This window comes from Aquarana catesbeiana, linkage group LG04 (assembly GCF_042186555.1).
Source record: "Aquarana catesbeiana isolate 2022-GZ linkage group LG04, ASM4218655v1, whole genome shotgun sequence".
NCBI lineage: Eukaryota > Metazoa > Chordata > Amphibia > Anura > Ranidae > Aquarana > Aquarana catesbeiana.
Window position 1 is genome coordinate 59,265,843 of NC_133327.1, and position 22,408 is coordinate 59,288,250.

General features: G+C 40.6%; 1 protein-coding gene across 2 annotated transcripts in view; it reads left to right on the plus strand.

The window, feature by feature from the left end:
• Window positions 1-18,280, plus strand: part of RUNX2 (RUNX family transcription factor 2) — a 123,357-nt gene extending 105,077 nt beyond the window's left edge. For both annotated transcript variants that reach the window (XM_073625241.1, XM_073625240.1), the window contains one exon: window positions 10,537-18,280. In XM_073625241.1, coding sequence (XP_073481342.1) covers window positions 10,537-11,012 — 476 coding nt within the window. In that variant the 3' untranslated portion in view covers window positions 11,013-18,280. The remainder of the gene's footprint in view (window positions 1-10,536) is intronic.
• Window positions 18,281-22,408: the final 4,128 nt, after the last annotated feature.

Here is a 22,408-nt window from a genome sequence, read left to right on the forward strand (position 1 = left end):
AAAATTAGAAGAGCCCCCCCCCACAGTTGCGGATTGCCGGCCGCCCGCATACCAGAAGCAGTGCGGCTGCTTTATGGGGACGCTAGACTAATTTGCCTCTCAGCCCAGTTCACCCCATAAGACTGGCGCTACACTAACAGCGCAAGCTGGCGGGGACTCTTTCCGTGCTGCCCCCCTGCAAAGTGCTGCCCTAGGCCTGGGCCTTGTCGGCTTAGGCCAGGATACAGCGTTGCTCTGGGGCATGTGTCACATCCCAGGAGGCTGCAGGACCAGCATCCCTGCACCATGCGATCTCGTTATTGTAAACGTTCATGTCTCGTGATTGTAAACGTTCACCTTGTAAAACAACACATTCATTTTAAAATAGAAATAAAATGCAAAACATTTTTGTAAAGCTATAAAAAAAAATTATAAATACTTTTTTTCCCTTTTATATAAGTGATCATATTCCCTCTGTCATCAGCTGCATAAGAGCTAGGGGGAGGAGAAGCAGCAGCACACTGAGCTTCCCAGTTAATGGCTGTGCAGGGGGCATCTCAGGACAAGTCTGATCAATGGAGGAGAACATTGCTGAGTTCCGAGCATAGCTAGAGACCTGATCACGGTGTGCTCTCTTGTTTAGTGTGGTCAGTTTTTAATAGGAAAGCAAGGGGACTGGCAGGAACACCAGGAATTTCACATAAATGAAGCAATATAAAGAGAACAGAATACTTTCTCATACAAGTACATGGTACAGCAGGCACATATCAGGAATATGAAGTGTTGGGGCAAAAAAAACTTAAACTTTGGAGGAATTTCCTCTTCCTGTTGTGGCTGTAAGACAGGAAATGAAAGGAAATCTCCCCAGTGGGACAGAACTGACAAGAAAACCTAACAGGGGTTATATCCCTCCCTTTCTGTACCTAAATATTAAAAAAAAGCTTTACCTTTTGTTCTACCTTAAAGTATATGTAAACCCTCTGCTTTTAAAACAGCCCATTCAGTTTAAAGTGGTTTTAAAGCCTCGAGGTTTTCACCCTAATGCATTCTATGCATTCTATGCATTAGGGTGAAAAACCTTCTGTTCTGCAGCTCCCCCCCCCAGACCACCCCCTTTTTCTTACCTGAGCCCCATCTGATCCAGCGATGTGCACAAGCGCAGTAGCTCTAGATTGATTGATTGATGGCAGTGGGAGGATGAGACCATTGGCTCCTGCTGCTATCAATCAAATCCAGTGACATGGGAGCAGGTGGTGGGGCTAAGTCTCACTGTCTGTGTCAGTAGAGGCAGCAGTGGGACTCGGGAGCGAGCCTGCACGTGTGCCCCCATGGAAATCTGCTTCCCGCGGGGGCACCCAATGAAGAGGAGGGACTTAGAGCACCCGCGGGGGACCCCAGAACAATGGGATCGGGGCTGCACTGTGCAAAACTATTGCACAGAGAAGGTAAGTATAGATACGTTTTGTTCTTTTTATGTATATAAAAAAGCAAGGATTTACAAACACTTTCAGGCTCAATTCACATTGTTGCGATGCGGGAAGCCCTGTGAATCCACTGCGGGTTCCTGCATCGCACCCAACTCGCAGGCAGTTTACACTGCCATATGCGAACCGCTGGGAGTGTCAATACAAATCGATCGAGTGTCAATACACCCCCAGAATGGTTTGCATACTGTCAATTCGGACAGGAATCATATCGCATGGGTGTGAAAACTCATGCGATACAATTCTAGTGCGGACAAAAAAGGGTCCTGCACGACTTTGGTCCGAATGCGATGCAAATTCAGCCATACAATCTGTATGGCTGAATTTGCATCGCACAGACATCACATGTGATCTGCACAGCAGTGCGGTGCGAATCACATGCGATGTCGCACAGCGCACTAATGTGAACCTAGCCTTAAGCATATGTGAACCCTCACCTTTTAAAACAATCCATTCAGTTTAAAATAGAAATAAAAGGCAAAACATTTGTGTATAGATATAAAAAAACATCTTTTTACACCCCCCCCCCCTTTTTTTTTTTTATAAGCGATCACATTCCCTCTGTCCTTAGCTGCATAAATGAGCTAGCGGATGAGAAACAGCAGTACACTGGTCTTCCTAGTGAATGCCTGTGCAGGGGTGGCGTGTCAGGACAAGTCTGATCATTTGAGGAGAGCAGGCTGAGATCTCAGCATAGCCAAAAAAACTGACCATGATGTGCTCTCATGTCTAGTGTCTTGTTTTTAATAGGAAAGCAATACAAAGAGAACAGGAGCCCTTTTCATACAAGTACAGGGGGTCCCCGGGTTACAAACAAGTTAGGGACTGTAGGTTTGTTCTTAAGTTGAATCTGTTTGTAAGTCGGAACAGGTACATTTTTTAAGTGTAGCTCCAGCCAAAAAAACAATTTTTAAGCTTTTTGGATAGCATAGGGAAGGGTTGACACCCCTGTAACATTTGTTTTGCTGTGTGTGCCCCTGTTCAGAAGATTTCACCTCACTTTCTGTTCCAATGACAATTGGATTTTGAACATTTTGGGTTGTTGTGGAAACATAGACTGGTGATAAAGCATCAGTGGAGGTACCTTTTCCTCATAATAGCTCTTACAGGAGTGAATTTCCCTTCCTAGGGGTAGATTTCCTCTCACTTCCTGTTGTCTCCCTCCGTTTGTAAGTAGGAGTCATTTGTAAGTCGGATGTTTGTAACTAGGGGACCCCCTGTACGTGGTACAACAGGCACATATCTATACCTCCCAACATTTTGAGATGGGAATGAGGGACACCTACTAGCAAAAGTATGTAGGCATAGGACACACCCCCTGCCACGCCCCCTTAAAGGAGAATGACCACAAAAAAAAAGATTAGTTAAATCCACAAGTGCTTTTTTTTTTAATCGCTACTATTCCTTTATATTGGCTGTTACATTTTACAAATGCAGCAATTAAGAATTTGGAGGAAAGGTTTAGCACTGGGAAACACTTTTTGAAAGATAAAAAGTGCATTTTATGTACATCTATATAGATCAGATCAAAATGAGGGACAAATGAGGAGGAATGAGGGACAGAGGGACATTGCTCGAAATCAGGGACAGTCCCTCGAAATCAGGGACATTCCCTCGAAATCAAGGACAGTTGGAAGCTATGCATATCAGATATATGAAATGTTGGGTTTACATACTTTTTAAGTAATACAGTACTGTCCATCCCATCTTTTTTTTTTTTACTCTCCTTTGAGAACCGTGTCTTGTGACTAAGCGCAATTGATGCCATTAAGTTAGACAAATATTTGATCTTCAAATGTCTGCAATCAGTTTCCATCAACAGCCAGAGTCTCGGGTCCCTCCGTGGGCTGCAATGTACTGAGCGATGTAAACAAATACAGTTTTATTACTCCTGGGCAGAACCGTAAATATTATTTCACCGCCAGGGAGAAGAAATTGCTTCAGAGTTTTTGTTTCGGTCCTGGCAGATCAGCCTGACCCTCAATGGCAACAATGAAATGTTTATTAGGGCAGAATGTGAGTAATCCATGAAGGGATCCTACAGCGGGACTCGTCACGGCGGGGGGGGGGGGGCTTTTAGCGACAATGTTTTGTTACTCTGAAGACGACTCTGTTTACTCTCAGCTTGTAAATAAAAAGATTCTTAATTCCGCCTTCCTTTTCCTGTTCAAATCGGCATAGATTAAATAAAACGTAAACAGAATGTTTACCTCCCAACATTCTGGAGAAGGAATGCGGGAGCCGGTTTACATCAAAGTTTTTGGAAATAGTCATTTCCGACAACCTAAAAAAGACGGTCAGTACCTGAGGCTCACGTAGAGATTCTGAAGTCACCTGTTCTTTCAGATAGATATCATCGTCAAATGTAACAACAACAAAAAACAAAAATGAAAAAAGAAAAAAAAAACCACAATAACGCCTACGGGAGATTATTTGGAAAGACGAAAATAGTTGTGTTGCCTGGCAAACATAATAAGCAAAACAGATATACAGATAAGCAAAAAAAAAAAAAAATAATGTCATTGCTAGAAACAAGACCCTGATGTCTCCTGTATGCTGGATTTTCTAGAAGGGCTGGAGAAATCCCAGAAACCAGGCAGCCAATGCTCACTAAAAATGACAGCTAATGTCTAACTTTTAGGGTTGTCTCTATTTGTTGTTAATGGAGCTGCCTCCTAAAAACGTTTGGATTGGTCAATCTGACCTGGATTGGTCAGACTTGCTTCTAAATGCTATGATAAAATAATATTAAAGACATTTTTAGTAGAAGTTCTACTATCCACATCTAATTTTACAAAACAAACATTTTTTTTTTATATCACTTTAATTTGTCTACACCTGTTTTAAAGTATTTCTATAGCTTCTGGTGAAGGATGAGCTTAAGGTTCTGGTATTGATTTTTGGGGAAATTCCATGCAAACAGAAAAAAGGGTCAGGTCTCCTGCAAGAATCCATATCAGACCCCTATCTGAGCATGTAGCCTGGCAGGGCAGAAACAAGGGGGTGGGGTGGTGAGCATGTGGGCCTGCTTGTTGAACCATACCAGGCCACTTGCCCTCAACATGGAAGGGGGGGGGGTATCATGCAAGGGGGAACCACCGGGCAAAGCACCTTGTTCCCATGTTCATGAGGACTAAGTGCCTTCTCCCCACAACCCAAGCCTGGTGGTGTTGGGGGTCTGCAGGCAGGGGGCTTACTGAAATCTGGAAACCCCTTTAACAATAAGGGGGCACCTGGACACCGCAACCCCCCCTCCCCTCCCCACACACACTTTTTATCATGAAGTCCCAACAGAGCATTAGGGGATATCTTTCCAATGTGATGGAAATCCCCTTAGACAGTTGTCATGGGCGCAAGTGTCTCCATTGGAAGATTTCCTCTCTAATTTTGTTCTGGACTAGAAGTTACTACCCAAACACTCTCAAGCACTAGTCATATCAGAGTGCTACATAAATGGGAATGTTCATCCTGGGCAAAGGCTCTTGTATGTGTTATGCCGCGTACATACGGTCAGACTTTTCAGCTACAAAAGTCCGACAGCCCGTCCGACAGACTTTCGACAGACTTTCGACGGACTTTCGACGGACTTTTGGCGGACTTTCAACAGACTTTCTAACGACCGGACTTGCCTACACACGATCACACAAAAGTCCGACGGATTCGTACGTGATGACGCACACCGGACTAAAATAAGGAAGTTGATAGCCAGTAGCTAATAGCTTCCCTAGCGTGGGTTTTTGTCCGTCGGACTAGCATACAGACGAGCGGATTTCTGGGTCCGGCGGAGTTACGACGTAAAGATTTGAAGCATGTTCCAAATCTAAAGTCCGTCAGATTTGCGACTGGAAAAGTCTGCTGAAAGTCCGGGGAAGCCCACACACGATCGGATTGTCCGCCGGATTCGGTCCGTCGGCGTCCGTCAGACTTTTGTAGCCGAAAAGTCCGACCGTGTGTACGCCCCATTAGACCTCATACACACTATACAACTTTTGTTGTCTGATTTCCTTTAGATTTACCAAAACCATGTAGTGCAAGGGCCTGCCTGGTTGCATACAAATTGAAACGCTAATGCCCTATACACACGATAGGATTTTCCAACCACAAAACCGTTTTCCAAAGGATGTTGGCTCAAACTTGTCTTGCATACACACGGTCACACAAATGTTGTCGGAAATTTCGAACGTCAAGAACGTGGTTACGTACAACACGTACGAGCCGAGAAAAATGAAGTTCAATAGCTAGTGCTGCTCTTCTGCTTGATTCCGAGCATGCGTGGACTTTTGTGCGTCAGAATTGTATACACAGGCTGGGAATTTCCGACAACAAGTGTTGTCTGAAAATTTGAGAACCTGCTCTCAAACATTTGTTGGCGGAAATTCTGACAACAAATGTTCTATGTAGCATACACATGGTCGAACTTTCCGAAAAAAAGCTCACATCCAACATTTGTTGTCGGAAAATCCTATCGTGTGTATGGGGCATTGAGGTTTGACCTCAATGCCCCAAAAATTGTATAGTGTGTATCCAGCTTATGTTTATAAGGGAGAGTGGAAGAGTAATGTTGTGCACAGGGTGGAGAGAATTTCTTTTTTGAGTTTCAGGTAGAGTAGATAAGTGACACTGACTTGTATTTCCTGTCCCAGGGACACAACCGGAAGATATTGCAACTTTCTCCAAAATGAGGAGATCTGAGGCATAGTCACTGGACAACTGGAGAATTTTCTCTTTTTCTCTCTCTCCTTTTCTGGGGACAACCCCTCACTTTTATCATTTTCCCTAGAGCAATGGGGCACAGTCAAAAATAAAAAACCCGACAGAGCTTTTAACATTTCCTCACACAATACAAAACTAGACAAAAAAGTTTTGGCTGGTGTCCTACTTTAATTACTGTTGGGGCCCATGCTTGAGGACTACAGACAATTAGCCCCTTTTTTTTTGGCCTGGTGTGTCTACTGTTGCATGCCTTGCTGCCTCTCAGTTGAGGACTCAATAAATAGACTGTTCCTATATAGCAAACCATCTGGGCCTCAACACGGTTCCTTAGTGGTCTCTTTTTGTGCCTAATAAAACCATAATGCAAGTTGACGCAGAAACGGGCGCGTATAAGTTGCCGAATTAATGTAACCATTATTGTGCAATTAGGCTGACTAGCCAATGAGGAAGTGATCTTCCCGCTGCTATTGTAATTGAGAACGAAAGGCTGAGGGCTCGCCAGCCAGATGGAATTTTTATTTTCCGTTACTCTTTGCATGCACATCTTTTTTGGCTTCTAATTGTTACTTGAACGGCAAGTGACATTACCTGGCATACGCATGGAGAGCGGTCATGACACAGCAGGCTGGGACGTGAAATTATGCAAACTGGGGGGGGGGGTTCAAGGAAAGAATCGTCTATTGAGATGCAGACGGGCTAGGCTGGCACAAGGCCAAGCCTGAACATTTTAATGAGACTTCTGCAACATTCTAACTGGAAACACATGACGTTTTAATTGTTCTACTCTCTGAGAAAAAGCTGAGCAGCTTAATGTATGTTGTAGAAAAAGCAAAGGTGTCGTAGCTGCAGCCTGTTTAGGTCGGGTTTTAATTTGCTTATTTATTGCTCGTTGAATTGATTTTTCTGGTTACAAGTGAGCATGGAAAATATAAATGTGTGCTCTCTCACTTAATAGCGATTGTTCTGTAAAGGTCTTACTAGGATCTACTCCTTAATTTTAGTTCATAATCCCAAGTGAGCCCCCCCCTTCAGATAGAGGAAGGGTTATTTAAAACACAGCCACCTCTTGCTGATAACTGAATATCACACTTATCAGCCTTTGAAAACTTTTTTCCAAAACATTTGACGGAACAATTTACAGAGTTAACCAATTTAACATATTTATTATTAGAAGTCGCTTTCACTTTAAATAGTCTCTGTCCTTTTTTTTTTAATTTTAAAGGAGAAGTGTCATGGGAAAATATGCAGTTATTGTTGACCTACCCGTGTATGTTTCTTATGGCAAGCTCCTTAAGGTTCTTACTGGTTCTCTACGCCAGCCTTTTTCAACCCTGGGGTACCTTGAGGTTTCTTCAGGGGTGCCTTGGCAAAATGCCTAAAAATTGATCAAAATGTATGCATGCCAGCAGGCAGATCAAGTCTGCCTTTTAGTTCTACATTGTTACATAGTTACATAGTAGGTGAGGTCGAAAAAAGACCATCAAGCCCAACCCGTGTGTGATTATATGTCAGTATTACATTGTATATCCCTGTATGTTGCGGTCATTCAGGTGCTTATCTAATAGTTTCTTGAAACTATCTATGCCCCCTGCTGAGACCACCACCTGTGGAAGGGAATTCCACATCCTTGCCGCTCTTACAGTAAAGAGCCCTCTACGTAGTTTAAGGTTAAACCTCTTTTCTTCTAATTTTAATGAGGGGCCACGAGTCTTGTTAAACTCCCTTCCGCAGAAAAGTTTTATCCCTATTGTGGGGTCACCAGTACGGTATTTGTATATTGAAATCATATCCCCTCTTAAGCGTCTCTTCTCCAGAGAGAATAAGTTCAGTATACAAAGCCTCAAGTTTTCATTGTGCACTATTACAACCTTCCAGCCTCTGGTGTCCTAACAAACATGATGTTATCAGTGTTGATAAGAAGGCTATTGATTGCCTGCACGGCATCCTTTTTTGACCCTCCCCTGCCCCACTCTGTCAACATGGGGTTACATTAGCTGAGTGATGGAGAGAAACTGAGGGAGAGGAGAAACACAGGAATACTAGTCGGTACCAGTGTGCAAGAGTGTATTTGCTTTGGAGGAATAAATTGCTGCTAATGTTGGGTGTCCTATGTGTGCCGCTGCATTATGTAAAACTTTTAGAACTGTTTTTTACATTTTAGAATGGGGTGCCTTGAGACTGTCCATAATTTTAAAGGGTGCCTTGACTGAAAATAAAGATTTAAAGGCACTTTTATGGTGGCAGTTTCTTTAGAACTATCTGTGCCTAGTGTTAAGTGTTACCCTAACAGCTAGTTTGCAGATTAGAAAACATGCAGCAATTAAGACCAACTCTAAGCTGGTATATAATGGCACAACAATAGTCTGTGCTGGGAAGCTGTCTGTCTCTGTCACCTCAGGGCAGCCAAACTGATAATAGGCATGGAGTAGCTCAGCTTTGGTGAAAGATTAGAGGAACTGAATTTATTCTTGCTCTAGAAAAAAGGAGATTCAGGCTCGGTTCACACTGAAACCGGCTGTGGATTGCACAGGAGCGCTGTGAGTCCCTGTTCCCCCTTTCAGGAACGAATCAGGGCCGAATCTATGCCTGAATTTGGCCCTGACATGGAGCCAAAGATGCACCGTTTCTGCCTCCATAGGGAGCCAGTCACATTCTCCTGCTATGCAAATTGGATGCGGGGAAACCTGCCTTCCAATTTGCATAGGTGTGAACCCGGCCTAAGGGAAGATATGATCAACATGCATAAATACATAGGTGGTCCATATAGTGAACTTGGTGGTGAGTTATTCACTTTAAGGTAATCACAGAAGACAAGGGGGCACTCTTTTACATCTAGAGGTAAAGAGTGTTAACCTCCAAATACGGAAAGGATTCTTCACAGTAAGAGCGGTGAAAATGTATAATAGACTCCCTCAAGCGCTGGTTATGGCCAGCTCAGCAGATTGTTTTAAAAAAGGCCTAGATTCTTTCCTAAATGCACAAAATACTGTATATCAGGATACGAATATGTATAGGTAAAGTTGATTCAGGGAATATCCGATTGCCTCTTGGGGGATCAGGAACAAATCTCCCCTCCTCCCACTGGAGCAACTTGCATTATGGGGTTGTTTTTGGCTTCCTCTGGATCAACTGTTGTTATAGGATTATAGAGTTGTTTATTTATTGGGGTTGTTTTTGCCTTCCTCTGGATCAACTGTTGTTATAGGATTATGTATATGGATGTTTTCTATTTGGGTGTTTTGTTTTTTCTGCGTGGGTTGAACTGGATGGACTTGTGTCTTTTTTCAACCAGCCTAACTGACTTTAATTTTTTGTATATTGCTTCTGCAGTGTGATTGTGAGTGAGTGCTAGCATCTTTATCGAACTTGCTGGGAAACTGTCATGTATGTGACAGCTAACCGCATAGGGCTCTATTTCAGCTATCGGGCATTTATCGGACGAAAGCTAGATTTAAACAAAGTGTCTGGGATAGTGGTGATGTCATTAGCCAAATATGGCAAGTTCTGGAAAATACTTGTGTCACTGGTTTGAATGGAGTCTGGTTGGGTGGAGCCTGATGGGGAACTCAGAGTCTAGTTTCCCATTAGGTCCACCTTACTTTTGAATAGTGGCTGTGGATACGCTCGCTGCTGTGCTCTGTAAATCAACAGCCAGATGGACCTGATGGGGAAATAGTCCCCCACTTCCGCATCAGGCTCCACCCACTCCTACTGCAAAATTCCTGGGCCATGCACCTGTCTATGTGATGGATGCAGTGGGTGGGTAGGGAGGGAGCACAGTGAGGAAGGAGTGTCCTGTATGGACAACCATAGTGAGAAAAACACAAAGGATGACTGGTTTTTAATAGTGCCAATTTTTCAGAAAGAGATCGGTAATGGTAGCCTCCATGTTTGTTTCCTTTAAGAAACTGTGCCCTATTATAGGTGCATTTTATTTCAATATTGGAAGTATTCAAGTTTTTATTGTTGCCCCTGACTTGCTGGGGACATTTTATGCAGAACAAGGAATAATGGAGTGATTGTCACTTGGAAAAGGATGGAAGAGTAATAATAATTTGAGGGAGGTTCCTACTTTCCATATTTTACTTTGCCAAGTAAATTTTGATGCAGTATGTGTCCCCAATGGAGAGATTTCCCCTTGCTTCTTCTCCTGACAAAAAGTGAGAAATCTTCTGAGTGTAGACACAGACTGCAAACAAAAACTTGACAGAGGTTCTTTTCCTTGGACACTCTGACACTTTTGTTAGATTTCGGCTTTAATTCAAAATCTCACATTTTCTAGTTGTTCCAATTTATTAGTAAATAGTGTTGTATGGTTACTGAAATGAAATAATAAATAATTCTTTGCATTTTTTTTAAGGTGCCTCAGAGCTGGGCCCATTTTCAGATCCCAGGCAGTTTACAAGTATTTCTTCGTTAACGGAGAGTCGCTTCTCGAACCCACGAATGCACTACCCTGCAACATTTACTTACACTCCGCCAGTCACCTCAGGGATGTCGTTGGGTATGTCTGCAACCACTCACTATCACACTTACTTGCCACCTCCTTATCCTGGCTCCTCCCAGAACCAAAGTGGACCTTTTCAAACCAGCAGCACACCTTATCTCTACTATGGTACATCATCTGGATCCTACCAGTTCCCTATGGTCCCAGGGGGTGACCGCTCACCGTCTCGGATGCTTCCTCCATGCACCACTGCCAATGGCAGCACATTGCTAAACCCTAATCTAGGCAACCAGAATGACGGCGTTGATGCAGATGGCAGCCACAGCAGCTCCCCCACTGTGTTAAATTCTAGCGGTCGTATGGATGAGTCAGTTTGGAGGCCTTATTGATCATATGCTCCTTCCTGTGGCCTTAGACTATTTCAAACATTATCTTTTAAGAAAATCAGTACGTGCCTTAATCCTTTTATATACAAATTCATATTTTGAGTGTGACTCAGAAAGACCTTGAAAATCTCATGCAATACAACTTACCTGTCAACAATTGTGCCATTTTGTTATAAAAAAGGGCTAAAAGCCACATTGCCTTAAACTATTTCTTTTTATTAATATTTATATTGAACTGAAGCATTCCAAAGAAAATTATAGTTTTTACGAGTACGAAAATAAACATCGTCAGATGTGACTTTTTGTGGGAGAAAGAAAAAAAGGAGAAAACTTTAGGAATTTAAATGAACGTGCTTTATGCAATACCAAAAATGCTGAAACCTGCCTTATGTACTGAAAAAAGGGAATTTTTCAAGTGATACAGAAAGCTGCACAAAATGTACGTCTTATGAATTTTCTTATGAAATTTTTTGTTTTGTACAATTTCATCTGGATGATGGTACAGACTTTGAACATTGCAAAAATGCACTTATCTCATATCTCAATTTCATTTTAATGCCTTAAAACAAAGCAAACAAAAACATATACAATATGAATAAAAAACATTGCCTATGTAAACGTAAGAAAAGACAAAAAAAAAAAAAAAGAAGCAACAATATTAGCTCAAAACATATGAATTTAATGTTTATTTTTAAATTATCTGTATGTATAAACTTTGTTTTTTTTGTTTGTTCTTTTTTTTTTTTTTCTACGAATTTTGACATCTTCACATTTTTAATTTATAATTATTTAATAATATTTGGACCCTTCAAGTGTTTGTTATGTTAAAATATGCTGATAGGTCCCTAAATATGTATTTTCATTTAATTTTACAGATTTTCTTTTTGAAAAGTTCACAAGCTCATAGTACATGCAAGTGTATAAACAAACACTGATGGTTGTGTGTCTGTGCTCAGTGAAGCCACATATTTTGTGGGCTAAACCCCAATATATCAAGCAAAGACTTTTTAGGCCGCTCAGATGTCACTGGTGGCTAAGGGATTTTGTAATCTCATGATTAATGGGTTGAGTTCACAAAATGGCCATTCTCAGAGGATAAGGAAACTTTAAAGGGGATTTCTGCAATTTTTTTATGGAAACAAGAAGTCTTAGCACTTGGGAGGTATGCAATTTGGAGGCCTTTAAGGGGGCATAGCTTGAAAAAATTGAAGTGGTTGGTCCAAATATTTTCTGGTTGACCAGTTGGGCTAGACAAATGCTATGGTGTGTTCCATGAGGCATATTTTTAAAAGAAAACCCCTTTAATAACCCCTCGGGAATTGCAACCTGTAATTCTGTCTCTCTGTGTCTTCACTGAGCATACAGATGTAAAATGTACTATTCTGGGAATCTACGTACAACGTGCTAGAATGTCATCTAATGACAGGGTACATTTAAATATTTTGGCCTGAGCTAAAAAAATGCAAATATTATGTAGCAACATACAGATCAATTCACTCAAAAGTGTTTGAACTCATTTAAAGCTTTAAGCACTATTGTCGTTGTTATATGTAAAAGTATGCACTGCCTCTGTTATGTTCTTGCACTTCTCTGTTCCAAAGATTTGGCTTGTTTCTTGTCCTGAAAATCGATACATGTATTTAGTTATGAATAAACGGTACACGCACTTATTGTGGGTTAACACAGATGCTGTAAAATCTCACATTTTATGGTCCTTAAAAAAATATCTGTTTTGACTAAGAGTGTTGCCTCAATAGAGGTATGGTATGTACAAATTTACGGTACTGGTTGCACTACCATAAAAAAAGTTGTGCTCAGGTTTGGTTTTAGGAATAAGCTGTTGCTTAGGGCACCATTTAGCTTGGGGCTCCATTCTGAGCCATATGGTACCAGTCTCAACCTTAGCTGCACTTATAGAACAATATTTTGTTTGCAAACGTGTATTACAGCATAATTGACCTTGCCTTGTTCTGGGTCATGCCTTTTGAAACCAGGGTCATACTTTGGCTATTATAGGCCCAGTGTAGCAATTTTCTCATCATAGGTGTCAAGCAGTGAGTCTACCACACTTTACAACCTAAGTGTCTTGGAAGCTCCAAGAATCAAGCCATTCCACTGCTTTAATCAACCTTCTTGGAAGCAATCTGGTGTTCTGGGAAAACTAATTGCTGAACTATGTGAATAGGTAAGGCCACATTTCTTCAACCCCACCTACAGTAGGCTCCTTGCTCTCTCATACAAGGGCAGATATGTTTCAGAGTACAACGATGGAGTAAAGCTTCTTCCAACAGCATATATGGGTGATGCAGGTTGGTTCTTGGGAGAAAATGACATAACATTATGATTAGGGTAAATATATAAAATATATTAAATATAATATAAAAATAAATAAATATAAAAATATGAACCTATGAAGAAATATGGAAGCTGTCCTTGCTGACATTTTTGCAAACTTGGGATGTCATCCTGATACTGGCTCCATTACCTAGGGCAGTGATGGCGAACTTTGGCACCTCAGATGATTTGGAACTACATTTGCCATGATGCTCGTGCACTCTGCAGTGTAGTTTAGCATCATGGGAAATGTAGTTCCAAAACATCTGGGGTGCCAAGGTTCGCCATCACTGACCTAGGGGCTAATTGAACTGGAACTACCGTGGTGAATATGATTCAGTCTTGAGACTTTACTGGCTTCATGCTTTTTCCAGTTAAGTAACTCACTAAGTAGTGGAGTCCAACTAAAGATGGCAGCCCACAGGACATACTTAGTACATCCTACAGCCCTTTTCCCAGCTGGTGTGTTTGTGCTTCTTCAGATGTGCACTGCCAAGTTAATAGTTGAGGAGATCCTGGTCTGTGTACAAGAGCCACTGACAAAAGCTTCTTTGGTTACCACTGTAAGAGTTTACTACAGCGATCATTGAGGGATACAGTGTAATCATTTTGTTGTAGCTGTCAGCTACAGAAGATATATATATGAAGCATACATTTTTTTACTGCCTAATGTTAACCTGTGCCCAGATCATGCATGCTAAAGTATTTGCAAACAAGCACTAAAAGCACTTTTAAACAAGCCCTAATTCATCTCTGTATCTATTGGTATTATGAAGAAATTAATTTTCACATTTCAAAACACAGGAACTGAAATCTAATTTTTACTATGAGAGCATACACTTGGTAAAAAAACAGCAGGTGTTTCTAAGGCTGCCCATACATTATATAATGTTCCTTTAGATTTACCAAAACCATATAATATGAGGTCAAACCTAAACACTTTCAATTTGTATGGAGTCAGGCTGGCCCTTGCACTACATAGTTGAAGGTATATCTAAAAGAAATTGAATAAGAAAATTGTATAAGGTATGGCCAGCTTTTGTTGTTAGAAACTGAAAAACTTTGGAAACATTATATTAAAAGCCGATAGAGAGGTCAGTTAGGGCTTGTTTAAAGATTATTTGCTGCTTGTTAAAAGTATGTAAATAGCTTGAAGATGCATTCCAAGTATGAATATTTTTGTATAGTTACATTGGTCCAGGGATACCCTACCCGTGGCTTCCAACTAAAAGTTGGAAATCACTGTTGTAGATACTACTTTGCCTTTTATCAATGAAAGCAAAGCATTCTCTGATTTAACAAGGTTGAAAGGCAGAGTAATGATATCATGCTCTTCACCTTGTCCAACCAGAGAATGCTTTGCATTCATTGACAAAATACACAGCATTCTCTGAATGCCACCCATTCCCAGTAGTCTACCTCCTGTGTTCACAATGTAGCAGTCACTCTGCATGGGGCCCAGAAGCTAGTGGCCATCACTGTAGTAGGGCTGTCTACAAGAATGATTTCCAGCTTCTAGAGGGATCCCACTGGTATGGTATATGCATAGTCCAAGCTGGACCAATGTAACTATGTAAAAATAACCATACCGAGATTTCTTCTTTAATGTCCATAGTCTGGGCACTTGTGCACTTTAATAAACTCATAGGTAATTATTAAAGGCCCTAATGAACTAAATTCCTTCAAGTTTGCAGCTTAACTATTTTTTCCAGATATCTGCAAACATGTATAATCTTTTTTTTTTCTACGTTTTATGCTTTTGTAGTATTAACAAAACACCCAATTTTTTTTTATAAAAAACTTGCTTTTATATACATCGTGCTTTCTACCAGAAACATTATTTCATGTCACAATAATGAGGAAAATTAAAGAATAAAATACACTTTGTAGTTATAGAAGTTTGTTCATTTTATCCTTTTGCCTTTAGAATGTACATAAAACAAAATGGCTACTGGAAAGGCAGCTTCACCAATATTTCTTCAAAAAATAAATAAAAAAAGTAAATGTATAATCGGTAATAAAAAAATGATTTCCAGACCTATGGACTCAAATCTGAAATTTAAAAATGAATTTGGTCCATGTGACAACTGAAGTGGTTAAAATAACAGCCAGCTTTGGAAGCTCCCATAATTCTGACAAGTTCACTTGAAATCTGCCGCAACAATTCTGCAGAAAATAAGCAGAAGTAAAATGATTTGTGTGAAAGTGACCTCCACTGCATTTATTTGACAAATGAAAATGTGGTACTTTCCAGATTCAGACTTGTGTACTCGGCAATAACAGGTACCTTAAATTATTTTTTATATTTAGAGATTTACTCATTCATTGCTCATATTTAAAATTGCCCTTCACAAGTTTTTTAAATTATGTTTTTGACACTTAAAGGTCAAATTCACCCAGGAATGTTTCAGTATTAGGTCAGCAGGGTTCCTTATAGCTCTCAATAAGTCTAGAGAAAAAGCCAAAGAGATCATGCCACTTGGATACACAATTCTACTGTCCCATCACACTGGTTATTGCTTTAGCCCTAGAGGTTGTCATACTCCATATACTGTAGGAATAAACGGATAATTACAGCAGGGGAGGGTGACAACATGCTATAGACCACAATGGAAGGGGGGTGTAGGACAACAAAGCCGTTATCTTCAGTGGTGAGAGTTTCTTTGTAGGTGAAATCTATCCAATACATGTCAATCTTTAGTGGAAGCCTTTAAGTGATCATATATGGCGTAGTAAACCATTTGGATGAACCTAGCTTTTATTTATCTTTCATTTCTCCTGGAGACAGCAGTGTCAGTTATAGTGATACCTAAAAACTGAACAAATCAATGAAAACTCAAGAGTTTCCTACATCATTGTTGTTATGGGGCAGCAATGTCCTATAATGCTTATCCAAGGGGGGACTTTGACCAAATTAAAAAGTTACCTCCAATAGAGAGTGAGTGCTAAAAAAATCCTACTATCAGAACTTCTATTTCTAGTGAAGTACATCTTAGTGTTTAGGGTTGTCGCTTCATATTAGTGGCAGAATACAGTTGGGATCCACCCGATGACTGGATTGGCAAATGGCTTGGCCTCTCAGAGATCCGCTGAGAGCCTCAGCCAGCCTCTCCTGCCCCTTCTACAGCCCAGCGCTCCAGTAAACGCTGGAGGGGCAGAGCAGAGACCCCGTGACTGACAGTCACGGCTGACAGTCACGGCTCTCTGCTGAGAGTGGAGGGGGAGAACTGAGTGATGAATGGTGTTTGATTGGTCAGTTCTCACTGCAGAGCCAGCGGGGGGACCAATGCAGCATCGGATCGATGCTGCATCCACATAGGTGAGTATAAATGCTTATTAGTCCATACTTCTCTTTTAAACTCAATATGACCCCTAAAGGATAATCCCAATACTCAGCCTAACCCATAAACAGTCCTTAACATAGCCCCTAAACATTACTGCTAACCGAACCCACCTAAACCACAACCCTTAAACCTAACAGTTACCAAACCTACCCCAAACCAAAATCTTTAACCAGAACCTGATCTAACCATTAACCTGAACCTGATCTAAATCTAACCCCTAAATGTTACCTAATCCCGAACTCTAAAGCTGAATGCTGAAGATTATTTTCTGGGCAATCAGTTTTTTTCCCAATTTTTCTTGGAATTTAGTGTCTTTTCCATAACTTTAAATAGCATGTGCATAGTTATTGAAAATTTTGCACATTATAAATTAAAATGCACACTTTTTGCACAGGCTGTCCCTGCATGATCCTTTATGAATCTCCCTTTTAGATTCTTATAATGTTTATTATATGCAAATGCTCCACAAGGTAGCATGTTTGGGGCCGAACCGATGTTTGAGAGAATATTTTCTTAGGTTACTTTGAATCTGTGCGATCACTCAGGAATTTCATAATGACAATCTTAATAGCTGGATGCCAATATTGATGGTATATCCTGAGATCTATTTCTTAGCAGTATTCTGTAGAAGCCCATGTATTCATTGTGGAGGGATAAGCAAGGTTTGTTTAGGGATTCTCTGCATGTTCTGTACACATAAGCCACCCTTTCGTCCCCTATAGCCCAAACAGAAAATGCTTGCTGTACTGCTATTGATCTATGTATGGTACATTATGTACATAGCTTGAATACAGATTACTGCATAAGCTGCCTGTAGGTGTTGTCACAATAAAAGGTATGTGGTTTAGTGCTTCGCTCAGGGCCTGTTTAAGGGGAGTAGGGTCTCTATAGCAGGGGTCTCAAACTGGCAGCCCTCCAGCTGTTTATGAAACTACAAGTCCCATGTGGCATTGCAAGGCTGACAGTTACAAGCATGACTCCCTCAGGCAGAGGCATGATGGGACTTGTAGTTTCGCAACAGCTGGAGGGCCACCAGTTTGAGACCCCTGCTCTATAGGTACTGCATTGGGGTAGGTTCTCTATGGTCACTGCAGTGGGGTAGTGTCTCTATGGCAACTGCAGTGGGGTAGTGTCTCTATGGTCACTGCAGGGGGTGGGGGCTCCATGTTACTACAGGGGGTAGGGAGTCAGTGATCACAAAGGGTAGGGTTTCTATAGACACTGCAGGGGGGTAGAGTCTCTATGGCCACTGCAGTGGTCACTGTAATAAGGTAAGGTTTCCATCAGACTTGCAGCCATGTAGGATCTGGTTGGTCACTGCAGTCTGTTGGAGGTTCTATGGGACCTCTAGTGGGGTAAATGGAGAAATGCAGTAAAGTTTCTAAAGCCACTGCAGTAGGGTAGGGGCTCTATGGGAACTGCTGTCTGTAATCATGTCCCTGGTTGTCACTGTGTGAGCTATGGCCATATCTCTTGTAGTTTGTCATTGGCTAGTTCTGCAGTCCAAATCATGTCTCCCTTATTGTTAGGTGACATATATAAGGGAAACCTAACTGCTTCAGTCTCATTCCATTTCAAAGTTATACATTTAAAGGAGAAAGCTTATTTAATGGTTTCTATATCCCAATACAAATATTATAGCTTTTCTCAAAGATATTGAACCTCATCAATCCATCTATCTGAAAGTTTATCGCAGCCACACTTAAAACTTTCTTCCTTTCCTCAATTGGGCAGGTTTGAACTTGGTTTGGTATTGTGGAGAAATACAGACAGTCCTTACTTCAAATTTTATTAAGAAATATTATAACCCAATATGGCAGCTACTGGCTGCTGGCACCTTACAAAACCTTGGGGTCATTGTTAACTGTATAGCTGTGCTCTTGACAACCAATTGAGCTCACAAACTGGATTACTCCGTTATGTCTGCATGACACTTTAAAACTCCACACACTTTTTTTTTATTCTTTAGTTATAATAATTATGCTTGTTGTTGCTCAACAAATGCATCTGCTCATGTTGCCAAGCTATTTTTTACCTAGAAAAATATCAATTTTTATGTTCTGTTTGCAATAATTCTCTTAGTGTACCAGTTCTCAGGAAGCCATGAATAACTGCGTCCTTAGTAATTAGTTAAAATAAACCTTCCATTGGAAAAATATGTAGGTTGCCATTGCTAAAGTCCTGAGGATACTTCTATGTACCTGTGGCCAGACTATAGACATTAAAGTATTTACCTATTCTGAACAAGCAGTAAATTAACTTTAAAACTAGCCCTAACTGATCTCTGTAGCTGCAAGTACTATGAAGTAATTTAACTTAAAAAATCACAACAGAGACTCTTGGGCAGCATTCCTAAACAACTTACAGTGCTTGTTGTTTATTTATATTAGAAGGTAAGCTGCCTGTCAAATTCCTGATAAGTAGCAAGGGTTGACGAGCTGTTGATTTCAATGGTTCTGTTCTAAATGTTGAGGATTCACTTCTCCACAATGCCTGTAGCTACAGAGGTCAGTGCATGCTTTAAAGCTTGTTTACTGCTTGTTAAGAATATGTAAATTTTTCAATGCTTTCTAAATTAAAGACCATAAAGCGTTAATGGTGTCAGTACTTCTGACCTGCAGTTTTGTTCCAGGACAGTGCCTCAAAATTACCTTAATCCAGAGGATCACCTTCACTGCACATTTAGAGAGTAGTTGTCAGTAATAGAAGCCTACTTATTTTGCTAATTAGAAATTTCTCCCAACTTTACTTTTATGTTTTATGTTATGATTGCCTAAACTAGTAAATCACACAAGATTAAGCACTGAGCTATCACCGAGATGCCTTTTCTCTCTGAATTTTTATAATGTGTTTGTGTGCACTCTCATATTTGATCTATGCAGATTTTTGAAATGTACCAGCGTTTCTTGTTTACAAAATTATATTATCTCTAATGTCAAAACCAAGGCAAAAAATACAGTAAAGAAGCAACTACTTTTTAAATAGTTACAGAGGTACTATTACATTGTTTGGGAAAAACTGTACCGAAAAAATTCTTAAATACAAAATGTTCCTGCATTGCCTTGTAAATAATGGCTTATATTACTATATTTCTGCTTTTCGTGCACAGTTTTTTTTTTGCTTTGTACCACAGTGTCTGTGGAAATGTTTACCATAATTTGAAAGGGACTTTTTGTATTTTATTTTGCGTCTGTAAATTTTATTTTTTGCTCTGCACCTGATTATTATTATTATTATTATTATTGTTATTATTGTAATGTGGAAGTTTGAATTTTATTTCCAATAAATTTCCTTTTGATAAGTTTTTCTGAGTCATTTTTATTTACATGATCTATTAATCAGATAGCTTTCAAGAAAAGGCAGGTCAAAATTTAGAGGCCAATGCCACTCAAAACTGATTTAATAATGGGCATTGTTTAAATAGTTCCATATTTCAAAAAAGTCACATGCCCAAAAAAAAATTCTAATCAATCCAGAAGAATGTGAAAAAAAATCTTTTTAAGAAGGAATCCCGAGCTCTAACAACTCGAAGGTCCTGTATACAATCTAGGTCTAAGGATCCAAGGGACATGACACATTTTTCCCATAATACAACATCAAACATCATAATCACATTCCCATTTTTATACAAGGCTTTTATGAAGGAGTGTGGCTTCCCTTTTATTGAATATTATGGCTGGTTTTTCATGGGGTTTAAAATCCATGTATACCCTCTAGTTTTTTCCTAACAAGAATTTTTAAGGCAAGTTGACATGTTAAAAGTCTTAAAAGACATGTAATAGACATGTACAGTAAATGCAGATCAGAAGCTGGATTTCTCCTGCACCCTACTAGCCAGTACTGGAGGAGGTAGTTGAGACTGAGCCTGGCTTTTACAACATTTCCCTTGGTTTATGCAGATAATATGCTCTAAATTTAAAGGGCTGTGAGCAGGGTTAGGTGTAGCTATTTACTGATAGGGCTATCAATAGCACAAGAATCTAAGCAGTTACACCAGCAGGAAGGATGACAACATTGCCATGATTTCATTGCAGAAAAAAAAACTCTGTCACACTATCAAAGTACAACTCCAATTCCCAAGTTGGGACTCTGTGTAAAATCTACATAAAAACAGAAGGCAAAGGTTTGAAAATCTTATAAACCCATATTTCGCGTGCGGCGCGGCAGGCTCTGTCATCACCGAGTCAATGAGACTCGGCTAATCACAGATCCGAGTAAGGGGTTGATCCCGGCCCCTTACCACGTGATCAGCTGTCGGCCAATGACGGCTGATCACGTGATGTAAACAGGAGCTCGGTAATCTGTATTTTTTTTCCTCACTCTGTCAGTGTAAGGGGAAAAAAAAAGCCGATCACCGGCTTCTGTCAGAGGGACTTCGGTCCCTCACTCAGAAAGCCGCGGCTGTGCCCACCAGTGTCACCTGTCAGTGCCCACTGTGCCACCTGCCAGTGCCCACTGTGCCACCTACCAGTGCCACCTATCAGTAACCCCCAGTGCCACCATCAGTGCCCACAGTGCCACCTACCAGTGCCCATAGTGCCACCCATCAATGCCCACAGTGCTGCCAATCAATGCCCATCAGTGTCTAATAATCAGTGCCACAGATCAGTGCTGCCTATCAGTGTCACCTACCAGTGCCCTGCAGTGCCAGCCATCAGTGCCCATCAGTGCCACCTATCAGTGCCGCTTATCAGTGCCGCCTATCAGTGCCCTTCAGTGCCACCCATCAGTTCAACCATCAGTGCCAACCATCAGTGCCACCCATCAGTGTGACCTCTCAGTGCCACCTAATCAGTGCTTATCAGTACCACCTATCAGTGCCCATTAGTGCCACCTTATCAGTGCCTATCAGTGTCTATCAGTGCCCATCAGTGCAGCCTCATCAGCGCACATCCGCGAAGGAGAAAAATAACCTGTTTTCAAAATTTTATAACAAACTATGAAACAGTTTTGTTTTTTTTTTTCAAAATTTCGGTCCCTTTTTGTTTTATTTAGCAAAAAACAAAACAAAAACCCAGCAGCAATTAAATACCAGCAAAAGAAAGCTCTATCTGTGTGAAAAAAATGATAAAAATTTCATTTGGATAAACTGTAGCATGATCGCATAATTGTTATTCAAAGAGTGACTGCGCTGAAAGCTGAAAATTGGTCTGGGCAGGAAGGGGGTTTAAGTACCCAGTAAGCAAGTGGTTAAAAAAAAAAAGGTAATTTTGAAATTGATGGCAGCAACACTTCTCAAAAAAGTAGGAGGCAACAAAAGGCTGGAAAAGTAGGTGGTACTAACATTGAAAAGCTGGAAGAACATTTTGCAGCTAGTTAGGTTAAATGGCAACAGGTCAGTAACATTTTTTGAGGATTTTACATAGTTACATAGTTACATAGTAGGTGAGGTTGAAAAAAGACACAAAGTCCATCATGTCCAACCTATGTGTGTGATTATGTGTCATGATTATATGTCAATATTACATTGTATATTCCTGTATGTTGCGGTCATTCAGGTGTTTATCTAATAGTTTCTGGAAACAATCAATGCCCCCTGCTGAGACCACCACCTGTGGAAGGGAATTCCACAACCTTGCCACTCTTACAGTAAAGAACCCTCTACGTAGTTTAAGGTTAAACCTCTTTTTCTTCTAATTTTAATGAATGGCCACGAGTCTTGTTAAACTCTCTTCTGCGAAAAAGTTTTATTCCTATTGTGGGGTCACCAGTGTGGTATTT